Source organism: Alligator sinensis, unplaced genomic scaffold (genome assembly GCF_000455745.1).
Source record: "Alligator sinensis unplaced genomic scaffold, ASM45574v1 scaffold86_1, whole genome shotgun sequence".
Lineage (NCBI taxonomy): Eukaryota > Metazoa > Chordata > Crocodylia > Alligatoridae > Alligator > Alligator sinensis.
The window spans coordinates 2165219-2191458 of NW_005841971.1; the positions used below are offsets into that span (position 1 = coordinate 2165219).

At 43.0% G+C, this 26240-nt stretch overlaps 1 protein-coding gene across 1 annotated transcript in view; it reads left to right on the top strand.

The window, feature by feature from the left end:
• The window catches only part of NPSR1 (neuropeptide S receptor 1), a 122018-nt gene that overhangs the window by 83061 nt on the left and 12717 nt on the right, over positions 1-26240 (top strand). The window contains exon 6 of the mRNA XM_025200586.1: positions 23682-23758. Within this exon, the coding sequence (XP_025056371.1) occupies positions 23682-23758 (77 nt within the window). The remainder of the gene's footprint in view (positions 1-23681; positions 23759-26240) is intronic.

Sequence of the window (26240 nt, forward strand, 5' to 3'; positions counted from 1 at the left end):
ATAGGTTTTGTAGTATCTTTCATCTAGAGATCTCAAAGCACCTTAAAAAAAACAAATGTACATCAACGAGACCAAAGAATACTTCCACCCACTTTTCACTGGGGGAAAGGAGTCACCAAAAAATTAAATATCTTGCCCAAAGTCAGGCAGAAATTCTTAAGTAGAAACTGGAATGGGGTAGAGGTCACCAAATATCTCAAACTTTACAGAGGGGTGCGAAGAGAAAAACTTTATGGCTTTTTATGGTCTTCCATTAAACCATCTGTCAGTAGTCATTGCTAGACATTATACTGAACTACTTGAACTGTTAACGCATTTTTATTTAGCAAGAATAAATAGGAAGAATTCTGCTAGAAAATACATACTTTCTGGCCTTAAATTAGAAACCAGCTCACCCCTGTTGCACACTGTATCTTTCATATGCTGTAAATCCCTTAAATAATTCTTCCTCATACATATATTAATCCCCTAATACAATGGTTATCATCCTTTTAAGGCTCAGGGAGCCTTTTCATAACTTTTGTCAGGTAAGTGGCACCCCATTTCAAAAACTAATCTATTTATTACAGTGCTTACTTACCTTCTTGCAAAAGATCAGGATAACATGGGTGGGGAGTGCCCAAGCAGGGAGAGCTTGAGCCTTCCCTTATCTGCTTAGGTCCTCACACCTCCTTTAGCACCCTTCAAAGGATTGCATGGCACCCCAGGATGCCGCAATATCATGGTTGAAAATCCCTACCTAATATATTAATACTACTAATTTTTCTCTGCAGGTAAATCAATGATTAAATTAACTGTATGGTGAATAGATATGGATGCTTATTTAGGTGGTAAAGTTGTTCTTTACTAGCTGCTTAATTAATCACTGGCATCCATGCCACCAGGTGACAGTGGGCATGTTACACAAAAAACTTACCATGACCAAGTCCCTTCAAACATGCCACCTACTAAAGCAGAAGCATCCATGTAGCATTGCACAGACAAAATGATGTTGCAGGAATAAAGGCGCACAACAGGGGTCCTGATCCTGCCCTGTGCAATGAGAAGAGGCTCAGAGCCCAAATATATGTTTTACAGACTTATTCTTGTATCAAAAGTGTTATTTCTGATGAGCAATAGCTACCGTATAGTGAACAGTAACAAGAAAATCAGACAGGGTTTTTCTTTTCTCCCCTAACACTGCAAGACTCAGTCGGCAGTTCTGCAGCAGTTCGAACTGGATAATCATAGAGGCCACTTCTGGCCTTAAAAGCTCTGTATTTTTCCAAAATGGAACTGGTGACTGGCTATTGCTCAATCAGCTACAAACATCAAATGATTCAATGAAGTTGGCATTTTATTTGTACCATCTAGGATACAGAATAACCTATTTGTTACAGAAATAAATAAGAATTTTCTGATGTGTGAAATCTATGTATTTTGTTATATTGCTGTATTAGTTGTTTATCCCAGTTGGGAAACTAAGTGATAGTCTCAGGGGTGAATTACCAAGTATTGGAGCAATCGGATAGAACAGGTGAATAGTTCAAAATAGGCTAGAAAATATTAAATCTACAAGAGTTTCCATTTCAAGGAAGGAAATGGATTTCAAGACAGATTTTAAAAGACTGTAGAGTGAGGACATATCTAAGGGCAAACTTAGCCAGTGAGGCAGTAGGCAGCAGCACTTTTGAACAATCTGCAATGCTCAAATACACCATGGAGGCTGCCTCTTAAACTGGAAGCTGTGTATCTTTGATGTCCATAGAGTGCTTCAGACAAACTAATTAGCACTGCTGAATGATAGCATTAAATAGCCCAGCCCATGCTAATTATACCCCCTGTGGTGTCACATACAAGTAGCTAGAATATTTCTGTTTAAAGAGGCAGCCTCCCATGGATTATTTGCTGGTACTGCTGCTGGGCAAAGTTAATTTGTCATGTAACATGCTATGTCACCTGTTGGCCTGGATGCTAGAAACTGATTAAATGACTAGACTAGTAAGAGAGAGATGCAGGGAGAAGAAGCAGCTTTCAGTTCTGGTAGAGGTTGGTCAAGGACTCAGAGAGTGCATCTACACATGCATTTGACTGGGAGCAGATTACTCATGAATAAACTACTTGCAAGTAAACACTCCTGGGGAGGCATCTACATTTGCAGGGAAGTGAGTGCAGATTTGCCTTTCCAAGCAGCAAACTGATCCCACTTCCTGAGGGCCCCCTGCATCAGGCCTCTGCTGCCACCAGAGGGAGCTGGAGGCCATCTTTAAAAGGCAGCCCCACTCCCTGACCAGCTGCTTTTCTGGCCAGGAGCAGTGTGCACAGTGAGGAGGCAGGAGCATGGCAACTTTCTCACTGTAACCTCTGCCTCCCTGCACCATGGCTGCTCAAGCCTCTGCCCCTGGCAGCGATACTCAGTGCCCTGGGCTCCTGCTGGCCACCATGCTAGCCCTGCTGGCCTGCCACAGTGATCACTATCAGACCCATGGGAAACTGGGCCGTACTGGCTCCCCCCATGCAACAAATGCCTGGCTGGCCACACTGTGCCATCCCAGGCCTCCTGCCACCACGTAGCTGCTGCCTGGACCTTGTGCTGTTGACCGGACCCCAGCGCGGGTGCCAACCATATGCTCCTGGATGCACTGCCAGGGCTGTCCACACCCTGCTGGGTGTCTAGCCCTGCTGCCTCTGGGCCTGCCCAGCCAGCCAGAACTGGTGGTTGCATGTTGTTCAGGCCATCTGGACTGAAGAGCAGTGATTGGAGGCATTCTGGATGACCTGGAGCACCTTCCTGGACCTCCTGGAGCAGCTCTGCCCATACCTGGAGCAGCAGGACACTGCCATGCAGCAGCTCCTCCCCATGGATACACAGCTGGCCATCACCTTACTGAAGCTGGCCATGCCCTCCAGTCTCTGCTACTTGGTGTGGGCAAGGTCACTGATGGGGAGGCCATCCTGGAGGTGTGTGGCATCCTCCAGGATACACTGGGGCACATGGTGCTCTGCATGCACAAAACCCTGGTGGTGGTGGTGGGGTTCTGCACCCTGGGGTTCCCCCAGTGCATTGGGGCCTGGTTGGGATCCACATCTGGTGCAACCAGGCTGCCAACTCAGCCTCTTCCCTGCATGCAGCTGCAGGATGTACAGAGCCATGAGAAATAAGCTGTTTGTGAGAGTTGGCAACATTTCTGAGATAAAATGTTTTGTACCAGGGGGCTGTGCACTGCCTGGCTTCAAACGGGGTCGTGTGTGCACGGCTGTCCACAGACCATGGGGGTAGGCCCAGGCAGCTACCACCCCAGCCCCATCCCCACTCACTCCCCAGGGGACAGCAGGCCGCTGGGTGCTGGCTGAAGGCAGCTTGCCTCCCTCACCCTGTTCCCAGGCCATGATGGGCCTAGCTCCTTGAAGCACCTGCTACTGCAACTCTAGACCCCACACCCACCTTCTTCTCCTGCAGGCCAGCCTGTCTCCTGTGCTGCCGCCAAGCTCAAGGCAACCAGATTTGGGGGGTTGCGTGGCTCCTGGATGACTGGTAATGGAGCTGCCCATACCCCCACCCTGCCCACAGAGGGCCTCTCTAGGGAGCCACTCCAGGGCCAGCCCCCACCGGGGAGGAGCTGGTACTGCTGGTGGCTGGTGGGGACATGACTGCGTGCACCTCATGGCTGGGACTGAGGTTGCGGAGATGGTGGGGCAGGTGCTGGCCCAGGCTCTCCAACCTGATGGAAGATGCCAAGGGTGGAGAGATGGTGGTACAGGCTGCGACACATCACCGTGAGTGCCAGGCTGCAGTGGGGGCTTGGGCAGGCCGCTCATCCTGCAGTATGCTGGGTCCCAGGGCATGAGGATGGCATCCAGTTGCCTCATAAAGGGTATAGACTTGCAGGCACTCCCCACCCAATGGTTGTAGTTGGTGATGGTGACTCACTGTCTGCAAGACCTTGACCTTTATGCAGCATTGCCACACCAACCAGCTGTGCCTGTGCTCCCCACATTCAGCCTCACAACCCCTCGTACACATGTGCATTAGAGTATCCACCCCATGTGAACTGCCTCTGCCCCTCAGCCTCACCCCATAGTGCCATGAGGTCCCCAGTATCCTCCATGAAACAGTTGGGGCCCTGGGAAGCAGCATGTGGCATTGGCAAGGATGCCATCATGGCTTCCGTGTTGGCTCACTGGGCCTCTGTGCAGCTGTCCTGGTGCTGCTAGGCCTAGGCAGCTGCCTGCAGCACCCAGCGATGGGGCATGCTGTGGGACTGGCAGCTGTGCAGCGAGGTGGTGCCCCACAGCACCTCCAGGGTCCAGGCAGGCTGCTGTTGCCTACAGCCAGCTGGTGCTGGCCTTGGTGGCCAGGAGCTGGCTGCAGCTAGGCCCAGGTGCTGTCAGGCCTGCCAGGAGCCTGCAGCATCTTGTGGGGCTGGATGGCACAGCCGTGGCAGCCGCGTGGCAATGCAGTATTGGGGAGTGGCACCAGGTGCAGGCAGGCTAGAAGAGCTGGCCTGTGGCCTGTGTAGGGGGAGCCAATGGCCAGAAGTTGCCTCAGGCTCCCTTCATGTGTGACCCACAGCTCATAGTGCCTGCAGGTCTGGGGCTGGGGCTAGAGAGGCTCCCATCCTCAGGACCCTGGGGATAACATAAGGCTGGCCTCCTGGTAGCAGAGCTGACTGGGAGTTTGCTCCTGGTTGGCATCTACTACTGCACAGTAACTACTCATGAGTAAATTTACTACTTGCATTTGCAGGTAGCAAATTTACTTGCGAGTAGAGCAGCTTACTGTGCAGTAAACATGTGCACGTGTAGATGCACACACTTACTGCACAGTAAACTGCTCTACTGCACAGTAAATTGTCTTGTGTAGATGCACCCAGTGTCAGAGGAAGCTTCACAAGGAATAGAATCAGCTCAGAATACAAGTGTTTTCTTCCCAGATTCTAGTGACTCCTACTATTACTGTAATTTCAAAGCTTCTAGCCTACTCAGGCAAGACTGGGTGAAGTTTTAGACCTAGGTACATCCTGAAACTTTTATCTTTGACAGAGTCTAACATTTATTTTTCTAATAACTTCTTCTCTTTTTAAAGCTACTTCTGGTTCTCAGTTGCTTTGTGGAATATTTATTGCTGTCCCGTGCAAGAGGTAGTCCATTCCTTAGCATCTGAGGGAAAGGAAAAGTGGAAGGAGACCAAGACTAGGTGAAGTTCAGCTTCATAGGGAAAGGCTCAGATAAAGGAGTGAAACACTTTTATAGATGAAAATTTTTCTCTAGCAAGTCAAAGTGCTAAAAATAGAATCTAATGCTGCGTACCTGACCTAGACAAGAGCAAGATTTCTCAATGTCTTTGAAAAGACAACAGCTAGGGAGCAGTCTCTACCTCTTCACTTTGTTTACTTCATTTTCTTCTGGTACAAACATCCCAAGAGGATTTCTTTTTTGTCTCTGGGCTTCATTATTTGTGGAAAAGCAGCCTTACTGTGATACCTTTCCTCTCATAAATTGGAGGCATATTGTATGGTCCTTGAAAGGAGAGCTGTACCTGTATGCCTTATGGACAGTTCAATTTGGGAAAAGTGCAATCAGTCTCACTGGTCTCCACCACAGCTGATGCTGGAAGCACATGAGCCTGTATTGTCTTTTTGTTTTATTAAAATATAAGTAGAACCAGCTGCTTCTGATCTTTGTTTCCAGAAATGATAGCACTGTTTAGATAAGTCAAAGGCTAATGAGTATTGTAATATCATGCTGTTGTAATGTTATGTCAGGAAGCGGCCAGGTAGCTTGATGTGCTTTCAGCTGCTTTGGCAAATAAATAGCATTCTGTAGTTTCTTATTGTTTAATCATAGCTATCTGGTTCTACTGCTTCCGATCAAAACAGATTTATCTCTATCAGTATGAAAAATGGAAAACCCTGGGACCTTTGGTGGCTGAAATCATCTGTTCCAGTGGAGCATCTGTCAGCTGAAGATTTTAATGCTGGTTAAACTTAGCCTGAAATTGGTCTCCAGAGGAAAGCAATAATTTTTGTATTTTGCTCATAGCTACATTAACTTTGTTAAGCAATCCATTCTCAGTGCCAGACTGCACAGCTGTCACAAATTAGCAAGATCATCATTTGTTCCCCTTTAAAATAGTGAGAATCACAGACTGGAAAAATACCTTTCAGGTCATCTAATCAATCTTTCCTCCTTGGCAAGATGGTTATTTCTTGTACACTGCGATAATCTAGTTTTAGTTTTAGAAGTTAAAAAACAAAAAGGCAGGAGACAGATGTAACTGTTATCTATGTTATCTATGTAAAGGTTTAATGTCTACCCATTGGTTGGCCTAATAAAAGATATCAAATTCACCCAAGGAACCTTGTCTGCCAATGTCTACCCATGCATTCACTATGATACACTTCTTGTTACAGAACAGCCATTCTCTTCTATAGGACACGAGGATCAACATAGGTTGGCATTTACCTTAAAGTCTGTAGTCATAGACTTAGAAGCACCTAAGCAGTCAAAAGTAGAGAGAAGGCAAGGAGAGTTCCAATATCCCTATATCTCTAGTTATGCTGTATTTTGAACTAAAGCATAACTACAGCATTTAAAAAAGTCTTCAGGTATGAGCTTGGTATGAGCTTAATTTGTCCCTATTAAAGAGAACAGTTAAAAATGTAATCAACCACCCACATCTTGGTGATCAAACCAACTATAGTATGCTGAGCTCCTAGAGCCTCACTGCATAATGAAGCCTCACTGGGATTCTCACACTAGATAGGTGGATAGCCCCACCTATCTTGCTGGGGGAGTCAACCTTAAGGCATTATCAGAGAACTTCTAAGGTTTGGCTAAAAGACAGGTGGGGACAGAATCTCTTGGGACAGTCAGACATACGTGTGTTTCATCATAAGTGCTAGCTCTCACACTGGGAATCAGCATCCTATTTTCAAATCCCTTATCTGCCTGATTAGGCAGACTTTAACTTGGGTCTTCTCCCATCTTGAGGGAAAGTACTCACCACAAGGTTACTGGTTATTCTAAGGGAGAAGCCTCTCAGTCCTTTCTGCTGACTTTGTTCTCCTTGGGTGAATTATGAAATGTTAATTGGGCATGGGAACATATTAATAAAATGTTAATTAAATATTAATAAGCCACATTTAATTAATAATATAAAAGGGAGCAATAATTTAAACACAACAGGGATACTTCTTATTATAGCCAAGTGCTTGATAGGTAGGGCGTTCTCCTGGGATGTTGGAGATGAGAGTTCAGATTACCACACTGACTGGCAGAATGGGGATTTGACAGTTGTTCTCCTTCACTCCCAAAGAAATGGTCTAGTCCAGGAGCGCTCAATGACCAGTCTGCAGGCTAGATCCAGCCCATGGCACTGGGTCATCCAGCCTGTGGGACACCCAACAGGTCCATGAGGGGACCTGCAGGCCATGGCCCTGCATGCTGGGTCAGGCACACAGGACAGCACAGGGCCAGCAGGGCTGGATGGAGCCCTGGAGCCCCAATCCCAGACTGTAGGGCTGGTTGGAGATTAGCAGGGTGGGGGGCACAATCCCAGCACGTGGGGCTGGGAGGAAGCAGAACAGGGCCCCAATCTTAGCACACAGGTCTAGGCAGGGACAGTGCTTGACCCCCAGACCATGATCCCCGCAGATGGGGCCAGATGGAAGCAGCTCTTAGCACCAGGGCCCAATCTTGCCATGAGGGTCTGGGCATGCAGGCCCTGGCTTGGTGCATAGGGTCTGATCTCACCTGTGGACTGACCCTGCACCACTCATCTGGCCCACAGGGCCAAAAGGTGAAGTCACCTCATTATAAAACATACAAAGCACTGGTCTAGTCTGTTATTGTGCTATCAGGTATATTGGGGTGCATCCTCATGTCCTTCTCCAGTATCCATGAAGACAATGGTTGATCTGGCTAGGGCACCTGACTGTAGCCCAGGCGTTGTGTTGAAAAACTGGAGGTGGACATGAGTGCCCAAGTTCCTTTGGTGGCTGAGGCCTCTATGCCATTTCTCTCTTTAGCATTCCTAACTTAGGCAGTTCTTCACTCAGCATGCTGGCTTTGGATCCCATTTCAAGATGCATAACTCCTTCATATGCATGCTACAAGGAGGTTATAGTGTCTAATGTGAGGCTGTAATTCTAACAGTGGGCCGAGTGCCCGCTGCAGTTAAGACATTGCAACAGTGAATTCCCTTTGTGGATCTAACCAAGAAAGTCTGTTAGAGCAGAGACTTATCCTCATACCTCCCATGCTGTAAGCTACCATCCTAAGCACCAAACCATTCTTCTCAAATACATTCCATAATTACACTTATACTAACACATATATTTTTGAAACCTTCCTTATTGCCATTTCCCATAGCTAATTTTCATCAATACCTCATTAATTATCTAGTCTCGGCAGCCTTCAATAGGATTCTGTGATACCTTTGCAAGAAAGAACCTCTCCCCCTCCCCTCTTTTTTTTTTTTTTAAGTTTATTCCTCAACTTCAACAGCATTCTTTTCCTTCAGTTGGGGAGACATGACTAACTACTTTATAGAGGCGTATTGCAGGAGTAAAATCAGCTGCAACATTATAGTGAGGGAATACCGTGCACCATGAAAAGCTTGTTATATTCTAAGGTACTGAAAATAACAACGTTTTAGAGAACACAGTTGCATTTTGCAACCTCCACGCTCAAAAGCTCTTTATCTCATCTGCTACTTATGTAAAAGCACTCATCAATATACATCAAGGCAGAATTAGCTACTTTTTAAATAATTCCTAGGAAGTCAAGATAATTCAAAGGCTAATCTAAAATAACAGCAATATATAAATACTCCAATATCCAAGTTTCATCTAAAGAGCTTATTCTTTGTATTGTATTTCCCATTCATATATGTATTTAAAAACATTTAAGTGTAAAACTTCAATGCATTATAGATTTGATCACAAATGAATCCCAAAAGCAGAAGTGGGATCTGGTTTTAGCAAATACGCACATCACCATGTAGAATATTCCACCACCATGACAGTAATTATGAAAATGAAAGGCATAATTTACTAAACTGCAAATATTTTTTCCAGGGTTTCATAATTAAAATGGCCTTTAAATTAAGATGCTATTAAGAACTCTAAAACCCATATGAACACCTCAGATACAAATAATTAAGGTGAAATGTTCTTATTGAGACAGTTTTACTGCTCTGATATTTTTAGTTATTTTTAATATTTAGTTTTAGTTATTTTTAATATGTATCTCAAAAAAGAATGTTTCCAAAAAGAAAGTCAGGCACTTACTGGATTTCACAACATAAAATGTATGTGAAGATAGGGAGAGATGAATTCTTGCACTAAACTCCTTGGAATATCTGCTTCATTTACTTGTCAAAGCAGCTTTAATTCAACAGTGTTACAGATACTTGGAATATTTTTAAAGGCACTGTCAGATGAAATTAATTCTAAATTAGTTAAATTAGTTCTACTGTCTAACTATGCATAAAGACCATTCACTCTAGAGTAATGTACTGCAATGAATGACAGTATATTTTCTGGTAGGCTATTTCAAAAGTGTAACCAGAGGATAAATGTGTACATCTGTTGATGCAAAGTGTAATTTAGTTTAACTATTCAACTTTAGCTGAACAGCTTTTACTTGTCATAGTCCAGTTCCTATACACATCTCATAAGCGTCTTTTACCCATCCACATTTGAAATAACTAATTTCTAGCATTTGCCATGTTCCAAAGTGATTGGTTCAAATTCGTGTGTTGAATTGCAAGCTTTACAACAGGTGTTATGTTTCAGACCATATTTTCTCACATATCACATGCACTCTTTTCCCCAAAATTAATCATCCAAATTGGGGTGCATGTTTTAAGTGAGGAAACTGGTTTCTGCACCATAATGGAGGCATAGGGCGCTATAATGGACGCCTGGGGACACTACAATAGTTGCCAAGGGCTGGCTCTGTGCTGGGCTCTGGCTGTATACAGGAGAGGTAGAGTCTGCTGCTCAGTGGGCACATCTACATGTGTTCCTACAGCACCATTGTTACTGCGCCATCATTTAGTACTTGCTTTTGAAAGTAGTAAATGGCAGTGTAGTAACAGCCCATACTCTGCTGTGTCAGCAGCACATAGTTAATTTTAACTGCTGCATCACCATAGCCATACACTATAATGAGGGAGTGTGTTGCTGCAGCAATGTAGCTGTGGCATCACAGTTTGTGCCCGCCAATGCTATGTTACTGTTATGCACTGCTACAGTGATGTAGTGTCACATGTAGACATGCCCAGTGTTACTCACTCTCTCCCTTACAAACTCCACAGCTCAAGCTTTAACCCATCATAGCCCTTGCTGAATTGGCAGCAGCTTTTGGCTGAGCAACCGAAAGCTAATGCCAGTTTGGCAGCATCTATGGCCTGGTTAAATCTATAGCTGTGAAGGTTACAAGCAGCCTTTGAGTGATCTCAAGGAACAGCCTGTGCCCCTGCTCTCTGGGGCCTGCATTCATGTTTTTTCATTTTGCCTTTCAAAACAAGTTGCATGTCTTATTTGTAGCCATGTGGCATGCAAAAATATGGTGATACAGGAGCCCATGAAGGTGTTAATGTACAAACAAATTTGTTAAAAATAAAAAATACCTTCCTAGACCGGCCAGTTGCAGAAAAATGAAAAAAATGAAAGCATAACCTGAATTCTCCCTAAAGGCTCAGAAGTCAACATAATACTCAGAAGTAGAAAATAATACTTATTAATGTCATATTTTTAGAAGAAAACAGTTTCAGTTTTAGGGACTGGACTCATGAATTCTGCCTGCTTGTGACTGACAATTTACTCTACATACTCTAAATCTAGACAGACCTTTTTCCTGCAAGTAATATCTCCATCTCTTTGTAACCTCAGTCTCAGCAATAGATTAGTATGCAAATTTACTCACCAGAGTGTCATAAATGCATTTAAAGAAACACCAAACATCATCATAATAGTTATAATCTAATTATAACCTGTAATCTAATACACCCTGAGGAACACTTCGATTTGAGGTTTGGGAAAAATTTGAACTCTTGGAAAAGAAAAAAAAAATCAGCCTAGTTGTCTTCACTGAACTGTTAGTTTGAGCTATAATTTGAACTTTGCCCCGCAACCTAGCTCCTACAAGAAATATGTCAGTTCAAGTGGTGTTTTAAGCTTGAGCGAGGAAGCTGTCTGTGTAGAGGGGAATGAGGAGTTCACAGCTCAGGTGTGTTGGCCAAGCTGACTATGCAATGGGTATGCCACAACGCAAGTTATAACAGTTCACCTGCTACTAATCCAGTTACTCTGTTCATTTTATCACTCTATGCTGCTAATCAGATCTCTCTGGATAACCTGAGTGCAGTTGGCAGACAAGGTTCCTTGGGTGAATTTGATATCTTTTATTAGACCAACCCAAATGGTTGGAGAATAGTTATTAAGCAAGCTTTCGGGTTCAAAAACCCTTCGTCAGGCTAAGGAAGCTTCAGCAGTTGGTGAGTGCAGTTGGGTCACTCGTACTTGAGCTGACTGTTGCAGTGAAAATTATGGACTTCACAGGACTGGTGAATCTTTCAGCAACCATGGGTTGATGGGCCATGAAAATCATGAAAAGTCATGTGGTTTTGTGAATGCTTTTGCAGCTCAGCTAGGGATAAATACAGAAGTAAGTATGGTTAACTCTGTAAAAAAAACCCTGTTAATCTCTTGGTTTTGGTTGGGTAAGAATCAGATATGGCAGAACATATTCTTCCTCGCAGTTTTTCGATTTTGTCCCATTTCTTTAGTCATTGCCAGGGTAAAAATGCCACTTATTTTGGAGTTTGTAACACATTTGAAATGAAAATGGTCAGGAATGTCTTTAAACAACCAGCAGTAGTCATATTTTAGACTAAGTGCTATGAAGTCAATTGGCCAAATGCTGACAAATGCCATACATCTATAACTCCCAGAAATAGCAATAGTAATTCAAGATCCTGAATGTCCCTTAGGAATTACTAGGCATGCAGGTTAACCAGGGATCAAAACAGAGACTATAGGCTAGAATATGTCATACAAAACTTTAAAACCCTGACTTGTTCAGGTCACTTATCTTGGGCCAGAGAATTAGGAGCATTTGTACACATGCTTGTGCCGCAGTGCCGGGCACTTTTAAAAGTGCCCAGCACTGCATCACATGCAGTTCTCTAAGTGGCAAAATGAGCATCAGTGCTGAGAAAATGGTGGTAGCACGCTTTTGAATTAAAACAAATCAAAGGTGTTTTAGTTTAAACACAACTTCTGTGCGCTGACACGCATTTCGCCACTTATACAATTGCATGAGATGCAGCGCAGTGAGCATCAGCTCGCGTACGGAGCAGGCTTGATTAATTGAGTCTGCTCCGATGCCCCAGATCTCCAGTGTTGTCACAGTTTGAAAATGTAGGTGTATAAATGCCCAAGGGTTCTAGGGTTCTTACTTACCTCATTCTGACACACCAATCATTAATATAGTCAATACTTATTTGCTGTTTGAAAATGTGTAGACTTCTGTGCATTCAGAAATTCAAAATTGATAACAGGTTTGTGTTCTCAGTATTTTACAGATACAACCTTTTCTATATTTTTATTTTCAATACTACCCTGACTACTTGTTTTTATGAATTCAAGCTCATAAAAACCTTAAATTTGATTTTCAAATACAGAAAGAATATTCCTCAGATGCTAAATACCAATGTTCCAGTGAGTACATTCAAGCTGCAGCAAAGGAATGACAAGTAGAAAAAAATAAGCAATCAATTAAAAATATCAATATTAAAAACACTGGAGGGCTATAAACGCTATACGACACAAAGACCGGTAGAATGCATCAAAGGCTAAGAATAAAAATAGTGTAATGTGAATGTAATGTGTGTAAACAGCAGGAGGAATCAAAGGGCAGTCTGCAGAGATGTGCTGACTGTTAATTTGGAGTGCAACTCCCAGAAACTCCCAGGGACTGGGCACAAGGGAAAAAGGAAGAGGAAATGAGGCTGGAGTAAAGGGAAGAGAGAGCAGCGCACTTGTGGAACCTGGTCGGCTCTATGCAGAGGAGTGTGCAGTGGAGCTGGAGATCTCACTGGCTCAATCAATCACAACTGTGGACTAAAGGAGCCAAACTCAGACTTGGGGGCAGCTGCAGGCTGCTGGTTGAGCACTCGAGGGACTAAAGGCTTGTTTGGGAACATTTCCAAAGGTATGTGAGGGAAATTTAGCTGCTGAGTGTATGTTGCCACAATGTTGCTGTTTCTTTACTTTTTACCCATTCCCTCCCTTTGGCCCATGGGCTTGTGATCCTAACCCCTATGATTTTCTCTATAAAAGTGGAAACTCCCCCTTGCTTCTTATGCCACTTTTTGGAGCAAGTTTTGGCTTGAGTAGTTAGAAGTGTGTTTTGTCACAGAGTCATTGCCATCACTCATGAATGCAGCAAGTGGCCCTGCACAGAACAAAGAAAAAGAGTAACAGGCAGTTAGATAAAAACAATTCAAGCACATATATAAATGTTTTTGTAGTTAGTATTGGGACTAGATGAGTTACTGTTACAGTATAGTTCAGGGGTGGGTAATTATTTCGGCTGGAGGGCTGTTTAATGAGTTTTGGTGAGTTGTCAAGGGCTGTAAGTGTAGTCCTGCCCCTTGACAGTTACCCCACCCCCTTGTTGCCATTTTGGGACCATAAGTCCTGCCTCCAACCTTTGCCACTATTGGTCCTGCCCTGCCCTTTGCCACCAGAAATCCCTCCCATTGCCCCTGGAAGTACTTCTTTTGGGAGGGGTGTGTTGCCATCTTGGAACCAGGGAAAAAACAAATCATATACCAAAAGTCAAATATCTACTATAACATATTTTAATTTTATTTCAAAAAATATTTTGTCATGATTTGTGTTTGCGTACTGTATATAGAGATGATTGCATAATAGCTCAAAAATAAAGTCTTACTCTTTTATCATGTGTGTGCGGGAGTCTGTGGGGAGTAGTTGGGGGTTGGGTGTATGTGTATGGTGGGGTGTGGGGGGTGTATGGGTGTGTGTGGGGGGATTTGGCTGCATGTGGGGGTGTAGGGTATGTTGTGGGGTGTGTGTACATGTGGGGAGGTTGTGGGGGAAGGATGTAGGTGTGTGGGGTTTGTGGGGTATGAAGGAGGGTGGGGAGGTGTGGAGACCACAGCCTCCACTGGCAGTGGTGGCAGCAGCAGCAGCAGGCGGGCCCTCAGGGTGCTTGTGGCCCATGCAGGTGCTGCCACCCAGCGGCACACAGCACCAACCATTTCCAGGACCTGCACATAGAGGCAAGAAGTAGAGCCAGGCCAGCCCATCTCTATCGCACAGGGCTCCTCACAGTGCACATGCAGCTCCTGGCGCCCATGTGCCACCAATAGGAAGCCCTGCACAATGGAGCTGGTGGCCTGGTGTCGCTCTCTGCCACCACATGCAGCTGGTGGGACTCCACCAGAAGTGGAGGGGAGCCTCGCCCCTTACTTTCCAGGACCTGCACATGGCAGCAGGGAAAGCAGCTGGCTCCATTTTGCAGGGCTTCCCCCTGGTGGCATGCAAGGGCTGGGAGCTGCACACTGTGGGGAGCTCCCCATGATAAGAGGTGGACTGGCCTGCTCCACTCCTTGCCACCATGTGCAGCTCCCTGAACTGGTTGGAGCAGTGTCTGCATGGGCCACAAGCACCCTGAGGGCCTGCTGCTGTCACCAGTGGCAGGGGCTGTACACTACAGGGGGAGTTTGTAGGGGGGTCCTCATCCCGCCACCCTCCCACATGCCCCACACACCCATACTGTGCCTACGCATGTGCCGTGCTCCCACCGCCCCCGTGAGCATGGGCTCCGGGCTCTATGCTCTTGCCAATCCCAGCCCCATGCTCCCGCCCAGCTGCAGCTCCATCCCTCTTCCCCCGCCAGTTCCTTACCTGCTCCCAGAGTGAGCACTGCAGCAGGGACAGGAGGAGGTGGTGTCTAGGCTAGGGAAGCTGAGCAGGTCACCCAGCAACAGCTCTACCCACAAGCTGTGCATGCTGGCTGGGCCAGGCCCTTCCATGCATGAGGGTGGGAGTGAGGCATGCAGGCTGGGCAAGGTACAAGTAATTGGTGGGTGCCTGTGGGCCAGATAAAATTACTTGGCAGGCCAGATCCAGCCTGTGGACTGTATGTTGCCCGCCTCTGGTATAGTTGTTATATATAAAATACAGTTTGGGTTTCTAAAGATTAGCTAGGACATCTGGTTTCTGCCAGTATATTTTCCTCTCTGCTTCTGATGATATTCTTAACCAGCAGATATTTTTCCGCTCAAAAAAAAAGTGATGCTAGAGTTAGAAATAATAGACTGTGGGCCCAGTCCTATAAATATTCACTATCATGCATTAGCCATTTAGAATTCTTACTGTAGAGCCTATACAACCAGCCCCAAGTTACTAGAGCAGCTCTGTCTCTCTAAATTAACAACAGGGACAAATTAACCCATACAGACAGTGCAGTATAATGGACAAATTGACATCCCCTCCATGTCCGCACCAGGCTTAGTCCAAATAATTTTTTTGCTTGAGTTTCAAAAACATTGAGTTATTGACAGAGGCACAATAGGGAAGTTCTGCTCCTTGATTCAGCAGCAGCACACAGGCCAGCTGCTGTGTTGGCTAATTTTGTCTCTCCTCCTCCCTTCTGCTGAAGGTGGTGCCTGGGGCTGCTCCTTCATCTTCCCCCATGGTTACATGACTGCTTACTGAACACCATCTTGTTGAGCTTTTTGTTCTCTCTGCATATACAGATCTGATCAATTATTGATACTCACCATATCTCCAGACCAATAACTAGTCATGTCCTGTCCCTGAGATGTTTCTTGCCCAAATTGACTCCCCCCCAAATTGTCTAGATTCCATTTTAATTCAGATTTGCATATTTTCATTCTAGGTCTCCCGCAGACAGGATTAAGATTTTGTTATACAGGGTGAAAGTCTGATCCAAGTGAAGACTATGGCAAAGCTCCTGTTGACTTTTATCCACAGTTCCTGTCCCCAACCCCACCCCACCCCTGTAATCATGAATATTCTAGACATCCAAATTAATGTCAAACTCCTTGATTGCTAAAGGAGTTTTGTTGAGATTGCAAGGCTGCAGTGTGTCTGCATACAAGGTACCTTTGTATCTTCACCAGGAATACAACACTAAATCTTTTGATACAGAGAGAAGGTACAGAAAAGGTTGTAAGATGCCTAGAATTGTGCATAAAATGTCTGTGTATTTTAAACTGTTACCCATCTGTCTACCTTCATTCATTTTGGCTGCTATCCCAGTTAATTTCAAATGAGAATTTCTTTCCTTTTCTGAGACTCTTCTTTCTTTACTTCCCTCCTCTCCTTCCCCTCGTCCTTCAATTTAAAAAAGCTTCTTATTTTCATGCGTAAGCAGATGTCTATGATTAATTAAACTGAAAAGGACAACTCCCACTGATGCACCTGAATTTTTTAGATACCCTGAACTTTTCAAAAACATAAAGGCTTTACATTTGTTTAGCTCTGTGGAATTGTAGCTGAAAAAAGAACAGACAAAAAGGCAATAGATCAGTAGAACTAAACAGTGCACTATAATCATAATTTGAATTGCAGTAACACTAAGAGTCCCAACTAAAATTAAAGCACCGTTGTGCATCACAAAGCAGCCAACCAGAAGAATTTGTAAACTTATGTATCAATTGCCTTTTTTTTTAAAACTCAGCTTGACAGAAGCATTACAATACCTCTCAGCATTACCAATCAAGGAACAAATAAGTCCCAATCACTTCCAGGCACCATTTAATATTTTCGTCTAGAAAATAAACAGTAACAACAAAAAGAAAAATCAGTCCAGGTATAACTGCATTAGCCGTCAATGTGATTGTAGCAAGCATGAATAGAACTCTTGATTTTTGAAAATCATGATCAAAAGAAATAGCATGTACATTATGTACTATCCAGACAAAATGTGCAATGTGTATTATTCATGAAGAGGGTTCAAGGCCTTTACTTCAGCAAACCTGTTGTCTGAAGCCACAATGTATTACTCCTTCAATCCTACAACTTCATGATTTAGTTTAGTTTTTAATTTTTTCCCAATCTTATTTCTTTCAACCTCAGTGGGATACAGAGAACCCCAGCATGCTGGAGAGTGAGCAGTTGAAGAATAAGAGCGATGACAAAAATAAAGATGCTTAATATCAATTAATGCAATAATTTAGTTTTATAAGCATTAGATTTGGTATATTTCATTACCCTTCAACATTCTCAACATTGGCCAGGACTGACTCAATCTTTCATTCTCTAGAGTACTGTGAGAAGAGCACTGTGACATTTATTGTGAAATGTTTGAGATGAAAATGTAAAAAGCAAGAGTTATCTCCTACCAATTAAAAAAATCCTATGATATTCATATCCTCACTAGGCATTATGTATAAACGGACAGTTCTTCATAATTCTTCCCCATTGTGGAAGTCAGCTTTGACCTAACATTACTTTCTGACATCTGTGGTACAGAAAGACACATATCCAAAAGGAAACCACAGAAAGAGTTGTAGATTCTGGGATCTAGATATTCAGAGTATCTAATTCAGGGTACTGACACACATATATGTGAAGCCCTTTCAGAAGTGGGAGGTTTCAAAAGGACAGCAGCTGTTACATGAAACCTTCCTCTTTCAAAAGGACTCCAAATATATGTATGTCCATATGCTCAGAGTGCCACCTACCAGCCCCAAAAGCTAAAATTCCAGAGGCAGATTGTGATGGGACACAATTTCTGTTCTGGTGCATATAGCAGACTCCAAAAACTGCTCTTGTGTAATGCTCTGAGATGGATAATGTAACCTCCAGGGACACGGATTTCTGTTAAAAGGAGCAAGGCTAGGTTTTAGGCTGGTGAATACAGAGGATGCCTTCAGCAGCAGCAGAGTAGACATAGATATCAACCATAGTTGAAGGCAAAGTACCAATCACACTTCAGTATACTGCAGTGGTCTACTAAGAGATGCCTGACCATGGAATGGAAGGAAATTCCTCATGCCTTTTAAAATAATCAGTTAGCCCATTACTATCACGCTGCACAGCTGTCTGTCAGTGAAGACAGGATTTTGTTCCGTCTGTCTAGAGACAATAAAACAATCTGAAAAAGTCAGAGACTCAAGATTACCAGGACACCATTCATCTTACGAAAATTTGTCCTACAATCATTTTGCCTGTTTCACCAATATGATCATAGAAAATTAGGGATGCAAGGGACCTCAGGGGGTCACCTAGTCCAACCCCCCCATGCAAAACAAGACCATCCCTAACTATATACTCCCACTGCCCCTGGTCCCACATGCAGATGATTTTCCATGGTCCTATATGGCCACCCTAGGAATAATCACTTCCTTGATCTGCTGGCAACACTCCTACTAATGCAGCCCAATATGCTGTTAGCCTTCTTGGCAACAAGGGCACATATGTTCAGCTTATTGTCCACTGTAACCCTTTTCTGCAGAACTGCTATCTAGCCAGTCAGTCCTCCGCCTGTACCAGTGCATGTGGTTTTTCCATCGCAAGTGCAGGAATTTGCACTTGTCCTTATTGAACTTCATGAGGTTTCTTGTGGTCCATCTTCCAATTTGTCTAGGCCTGTCTGAATCCTAGTCCTATCCTCCAGCTCGATGTCATCTGCAGACTTGCTGATCATGCACTCCATCCCATCTTCCGGATCATGGATAAAGATATTGAACAAGACTGGCCCCAGGACCAACCCCTGGGGCACTCCACTCTGATTCCCCCTTGGTCCCCAGAATTGCTTGAGCCAGGATGCTCAAGTCCCCTGGTTCCAGCTCCAGCTCCTCCTCTGGCAGTGGGAGGCTCACACTGGGAGATGACATTGGGGTAGAGGAGACAGTGATTCTGCTGCTGATGCCTTTTTCTGGAGTTAGGAGAGGTGGTGCAGGTGCCGGGACATCAGGTACAGGTACTGCTCCCACCTCCTTGCTTTCACTGGCAGCAGAAGCCTCATGGTTGCTTGGGAAGTGGATGTGTCGGAGGCGGGGAGGGGGAGAACTTTCAGCTCTAGCTCATCCCCTAACCCCCCCCTCCCCTGCCAGAAGACCTGGCACCTGCCTTTCCAGCATGCTTCATATTAATCTTTACTGCTGCAAAAGGTGTGTGTGTGACTCCTTTTGTGTTGTGTGTTTTCTTTCCTCTGTGTTGCATGTATTGGACTCTTCTTTGATTGATCACATCTGATTGATTAGTGATTATTAAGAACTATGTAAAAAATATGTGCTGTCTGTCTTCTTCTGTGCTGTGATGTATTTATTTACTACGAATTATGAATGTGAAGTGTGACTCCTTTTGTGCTGTGTATTTTATTTGCTCTGTGTTGCATGCACTGGACTCTGCTTTGATTATTAATAACTATATATGGTGTCTTCTTCTGCGATGTGCTATTAATGCAAATGTGTGACTACTACTGTACTTCTTGTTCTTCTTCTGTGTTGTAATGTGTACCTAAAATAATATATTTCCTTCTTCTAGGATTCTGAGTTCTGTGTTGTGTGTGTTAATCTCAACCTGAATCTCTGACTTCTGTGTTGTCTTTAGTCTTTATGTACACTAACTATAATAATATTAATAATTAATCACTATATATAATATGGTTTTGAATCTCTTCTTCTTCTATGAATATCTGACTTCTTCTATGATGTGTGAGTATGTATAATGTGTGCTTCCCTGCACAGTGATGGATCACACTGCCTGGGAAAACACCAAGCTTTCTTTTTTTTAAAGTATTGCAAAAAAAGAAAACATAAATAGAAAGAAATTAATTGGATAAGTAGTAAACTAGAGAGGTGCTAAGATAAACTAAGCTATATCCTATCCAATCCTTTCTAACAGCAAAAAGTAGCAGGCTACCGACTAGGAAGCCAGGCCAGTAGCCACTGTACCTTTGAAACACTGTTGCTCAGACAGAAACAGCTCAGGAAAGGGACAGAAAAGCCTGCACACAGAGGCTTTTATGTTATTTCTATGTCCCACCCCCCAGACACTGTGATTGGAATAGCAGTCAGAGAGAAATCACAGTCACTGGCCAGCTAGAGTTGTCAGTCTTTCCCCCATTGCTCCACCTCACTTCCCTTCTCCCCCTCCCTCTTCTAAGTTTTTGTTTCCCCATAAAGACTGTCTTCCAAATTGCTGAATCTCTTCTGAATCGATTCAGAGGCTCCGAATCAATTTGGAAAGTTTAAAGCTTCTAGCGATTGGGTTCAGAGTTGGAGATTCGGCCTCCGAATTGGGCTGAATCTTCTCCAAATCACACAGCCCTAGTTGCCTCCCCTATTCAGTAAAGGATTGACACTTTCCCTCATCTTCCTTTTGCTCCTAACATACTTGTAGATATCCTTCTTGTTACCCTTCACATCCCTTACTAGCTGAAACTCCAATTGCACTTTGGCCTTCCTGATTTCAGTCCCTGCGTGCCCAAGCAATACTCTTATACTCTTTCCTAGTCATTTATCCAAGTTTCTACTTCCTGTAAGCTTCCTTTTTGTGTTTAAGCTCACTGAAGAGTTCCCTGCTAAGCCAAGCTGGTCTTCTACCATATTTAGTCTTCCTGTGCATTGGGATGGTTCTTTCCTGCTGTCCAAGCAGATGTCAGGGTGATTGAAGTCCCCCATAAGAACCAGGGCCAGTGATTGGGAAACTTCCTCTAGCTGTTTAAAGAAAGCCTCATCTACCTCATACTCCTGGTCTAGTGGTCTGTAGCAGGCACCCACCATGACATCACCCTTATTGCTCTCCCCTCTGACCCTCACCCAGAGACTTTCAACAGGCCTGTATCCAGTTTCATATTGGAGCTCTGAGCAATCATATAGGTCTTTCGCATAAGGAGTAACTCCTCCTCTTCTCCACTGCTTGTCCTTCCTGAACAGTTTATACTCATCCATGACAGTACTCCAGTCATGTGAGCTATCCAACCAAGTTTCTGTTATTCCAATCACATCATAATGTGCATTATGCACAATGCTGTGTGTTGGCTGGCTACTACCCTTCGCCCCAGAAGTGGTTGTGTTTAAATGTTCTCATAGAGAGAAGGTGTGCAGTGCCATTGGATCCCTCATCATATAAAGCAGCACACAAGCATTTGTGCATTAAATGCAATAAACATTTATTGATTATAATTATTTTACATTATTGATTATGCTAACTCCTCAAGGTTGTATATAGCCTTTGCTTGAGTAAAACTCATCCTAAAGTTGAATTGGAACTGAGTAAGACTAGAAGAAAAACTTCCGGATTTAGCTTTTATCACCATTTTAGTAGGCAATGAAGCTCTGGATGGAATTCAAAACTCGATAAAGGGAGAGCTCAAGAAAGCAAAATTTTAATCCCATCTATGGAGTTACATGTTACTTAAACTTTTTGTCTTGTCACATAGTAATGAATGTTACCTCCCCTGTATTTTCCATTCAACAAAAATGAAAGAATGCAATGTACTCAAGAATGCAATGCTAAAGGAAATACGATAACCAAACAGTAGACAAGAAATTGGATTTGAAGTAGATATTGTTCTGGCCCATAAGAGATTGGGTTACAGAGGTGGAGTAAACAACAATGCCATACAAACAGGATTTATAGGAAACTTTCTTGACAGAGGAAAAGGTTTTGATAAAGAAGAAAATAAGATGAATTCTTAGTCTTAGAACAAGCAAAAAAAGAAATAACAATGACTCATTGATGTTCAAGGTTGCAAGAAAAAAAGTGAAAGAAAACTATGCCAGCAGACAGTTTTGCAATAATATAAAAGAGGAAGGGAAAGTCTAAGCTTAATATTGAAGAAAAGGGTGAAAGAAAGAAGGTTGGGCTCTTTGGCTATTATGTATGAAACCATGAATGCATACGCATGCACCTACATTTTATGCAAGGACACTGGAATATAGTTTTCTAGGAAAAATTGTTCCTGAGGTAATGTGAACATGATGTGTGTAACAGTAGAAGGAACCAGGGGGCATCACAACACTGTGATGACAGTTAATTGGGACTGCAACTCCCAGAAACCCCCCAGGTTTGGGGGACAAGAGAAGAAGAGAGAGGGTTTGAGGCTAGAGAAAAGGAATGAGAGAGCAGCGTGCATGTGGAAGCTGGTCAGCCCTACACAGAGGACTGCACAGTGGAGCTGGAGATCTCACCAGCTTGATCATCCAGAACTGGATGACGGAGTTGGACTCAGACTTGGGGGCAGTTGTAGGCTGCTGTTTGAGTACTCTAGAGACTAAAGGCTTGTTTGGGGATACCTCCAGATGTGTGGGTGGGAAATTAAGGTCCCGAGTGTGTGTTACCACAGTGCTGATATTTCTTTACCTTTTCCCTGTTCCTTCTCTTTGGCTTGTGGCCCTAACCCCTATGGTTTTTTATATAAATCTGGGAACTCCTTATTGCTTCTTGGCCAGTTTCTGGGGCCGGATGGGTTGGCACACTGGAAACATGATTACTCAAACTTTTCCAGAAAGTTAAATATAAAAGAGATTAATTTTCTTTTATATGGACAGTTTATGAAAAAGCCTCTTGTAGTAGTTCCCCAGATCTTCCTAGAAAAATCATTTATCTGAAAGAGTACTTACTAACTAAAAGAGGGGTGGGACTTTAAAAGGGACTTTACAAAACACTTCCAGAAGACAGGCCTGGGAAAAGAAATCATAATCCTACCAAACAGCAAAAAATCAGGACTTAATACAGACTGTGTCCTTCAGGGTTGGTTACAATCTAACAAATATTTCCACTAATCTCCCTGTACTTTATAGGTCATAACTAACCTCTTCTTGAGTAGTCTTGCTCTGTCCCTAACAAGGCTACCTATTCTCTCTACCTAAACCATCCTAGAGTCTGCATATCTTAAACTCTGGGAACAACTGTCATATACAACTACCAGGCATAATGCATGTAATATATGTAAAAAAACCCAAAATAAAAAACCTTTTATTTGCACAGGTTAATCAGAGGGATAAGGGTGCTGTCAATGTCTTATCAATGAAGGACAGAAAGCAGTTTGATAAAATATGCTCAAGAGATCCAAGGGAGAGAAGCACACATACAGAAAAAATACAGCCCTCTCCCCCACCCCACCCAACAGCCAATGCTCATCTGACCATGGGGTAAAATTCCTTCCGTATCTTAAATGTGGTGATTATTCTGACTTTGAATGGAGGAGCAAGTCCCTCAAACTAGGAAACTAGGTTTTCTTAGTCGCAGCAGGGGCATTGGCAAACCGTGGTCAAAATCCCCAGCCTTGGATGTGGCTAACACACAATGTCACTAACTGGTATAGGCATACACTTAAAAAAAATGTAATTTGAACTAATCAACACTTTCCAGCATAAAAAACTCCATCATAAAATTCCCCATCTAGTTCTAGCTGTAATGTGGCCTTGGCCAAAACAATTCATTTTGCAGACCTCGGTGTCCCCATTTAAGAGAAGGCATAATGCCCTCCTTTGTAAAGTACTTTGAGATCTACTGATGAAAAGCACTATATGAAAGCTAGGTATTATTTACTGTTATTCCTATTAAGCCCTGATCTCATAATGGGTTCCATGTAGGTAGACTTCTGTGCCTACTCCAGGAGAAAAACAAGAACTTCAGTTCAGTTTACCATACCTCATGGTTCTTCTCTCCCTGCTGCAGCGTCATTTACTCCATCGTGATTCGAACCATATGGATGAAGAGTAAAGCTCAAACTGTGGTCATGTCCAACTGCTCTGGTGAGTCTCAATACATAAAATTCTGATCTATATTTTCCTATTCCCAGCAACAGGAAACTCTTCCTTTTCCCTCAAAGTCTAGAAATGTATGAACCTGGAATTTTGTTTGGTGTCCAACATCTAATAATAATTTAGGGTTCAACACCTAGTATTATCTTGTAGCTCTTGCCTGTTCACAACGCCTTTCTAACTGACTGGGATAATTTCCTTGCTTTGATAATCCTATTTTTGCAAGGGATAAACAAACTGCTTTGGGGAAATGGGGGTAGAGCTAATATTCCCTCTAAAGCTTTAACCCATTTCTGCAACCAAAATCTTGATTTTTTTACCATATTTTGATATGCCTGTGCACTTGTAGATTCCAGTCAGGCCCAGAAATAAATCAAATGTCAAAATACCTCAAGAAGACCTTTTCCTCCTGAGATTTCTATCCTAATTATGCAGGTCAAAAAGGTTTTTTCTATTTGGAGGTGACTGGGGAAATATCTGAGTTTTTGATCGGAACACAAACTACAGACAGGTGGAGGTTTTCCACTCACCAGTCATCATCACCAACCTGTTCATTCCCACACACACAACATTAATAATTTATCTCGGAAGTTGAAAGAACCTTTCTTCTAAGACAGGTAAAAAAGCTCTATGATTTTATAAAACTAAAAATATGCAATCAGTGACCCCAGCTGAATTAAGGTCCTAAGCAATGCAAGTATTGCATTTATAACTAGGCTAGTATACTAAACCTAGTTAATTGTTACTCTTTCTAGAAATTTACTGCAGTCCACTATTCCCGGAGAGAAAGAGAGAGAGAAAATTAAATTTTCCAATGTAAATATCAGACTTTACTCAAGTGTCATGCTATTATGATGTGCATAGTGCATTTATTTAGTAATAAATTTCACCTCCAAAAGTTGCATGTGTATTCTTAATGCTAGCATACCCTACATTTGCATGTCTAAATTAAGTATATAAATGCATACACCGTTGCCTGTTTATGCATAAGCATTAAGGAATAACATCATGAGACTTCCACATAGCCATCACTGAATCATAACATCAAACCAGCCAATCGCAGACTTACATGGGCTAACACAATCTATCCAGCTTGAACGGGGATGGTTTGGATTTCTAACCACTTCCTAACCCTAGGATGCAGTCTCAACTGGCTTAAGAAGAAAAATCTGCTTTCACATCTCTAAAGTATATGCTCCTCTTCGGACAAATATTTAACTTCCATTAACATTAATGGCTTCTACAGGCTTCTGGGTGGGAATTTTCACTGGTTCCAATCTGATTACATCAATTACACAGCCTTAACAAGCTTGTCCTGTAAGAAGTGCAGAAAACATTAAAATATACATAGTGGGCCATTTCATTTCTAACCTAAGGTTACCCAAATAAAAAAAAATATGACTCCAAAAGTGTATTCTATGTTGAACCACATTAATAGCCATAACTGCTGCAAAATCAGGCCCAAAACTATTTGAAGGTTACTATTCGACTATTAGGAATTGTTTCTCTTCTCAAACTCCCTGCAGTGGAACTCCACTTGATTTCCAGAACTCTGTCCAGGGTTTTACAATTTGAGGTATACCTCATCTGAAAATCGCTTGAGCAAAAGGCTTCTTTTCATTATTAAGTCAATGTGAAGAACATAGAAGTGGGCCTGTTTACATGTGGCATCAAACAGTGAAGCAGTGAACAAGACTGAATAAATGGAATCACACCGCTTTTAATTTGTTTTAACAAAATGCAGGTAAATTAATTACAAACCTGTTTGCCAAGATCTTTTTTAAAAAATTACTTTTCAGGCTTTTCACAAATTGCCTCGTGTAAAGTACCGTTGTTGTTGCTGTAAATGCAAAGCTGAGCTGAGATTTTCAACAGTGACTTGTGATATTGCCTGGCTCCAGGTTTAGGTGTGTTGTGGAAACACACGCAGCATACTTTTGGGTCAGGTCAGCAGAAGCTTTTATTCAAAAGAAACTACAGCTGTAGGGGGGATTCCAAAGTGACGGATTTCCCAAGCACTTGGAAGGGGTCCCCCCCCAAGAGCAAAATCAGGAGGCTTATATACTTTTTAACAGTTGCTTACAACTCACGTGATCATATAGTGAAATTAGCATGAAAAGCGGCTATAATGTTACTTTATTATTTCTTTGCTGTAATCAGGATGGGAACTAATGGGGGAGGCGAGGTTAGTTCACAAACCTCCTTCTTGCACCTGCAAATCAGAGTTGTACATACTTTTTGCTATCTTCAAGGCCGCGGTGAGCGAAGCAGTTGCAGAGGAGTTACAAAGAACAAACACTTTCTCTTATCTGTTCTACTATACAGAGCCAGCAATTCTCCACAAAGCGGTTATGTCATCTTATAACTAAAATAGTCAAAGTTTAAGGCATATATTTTTTCTGATTCCACAGTCCCCCCCTTTGAGACTATTTAGTCTCACTTCAGCCTTAAACTTTTATTCTCATGACCCCCT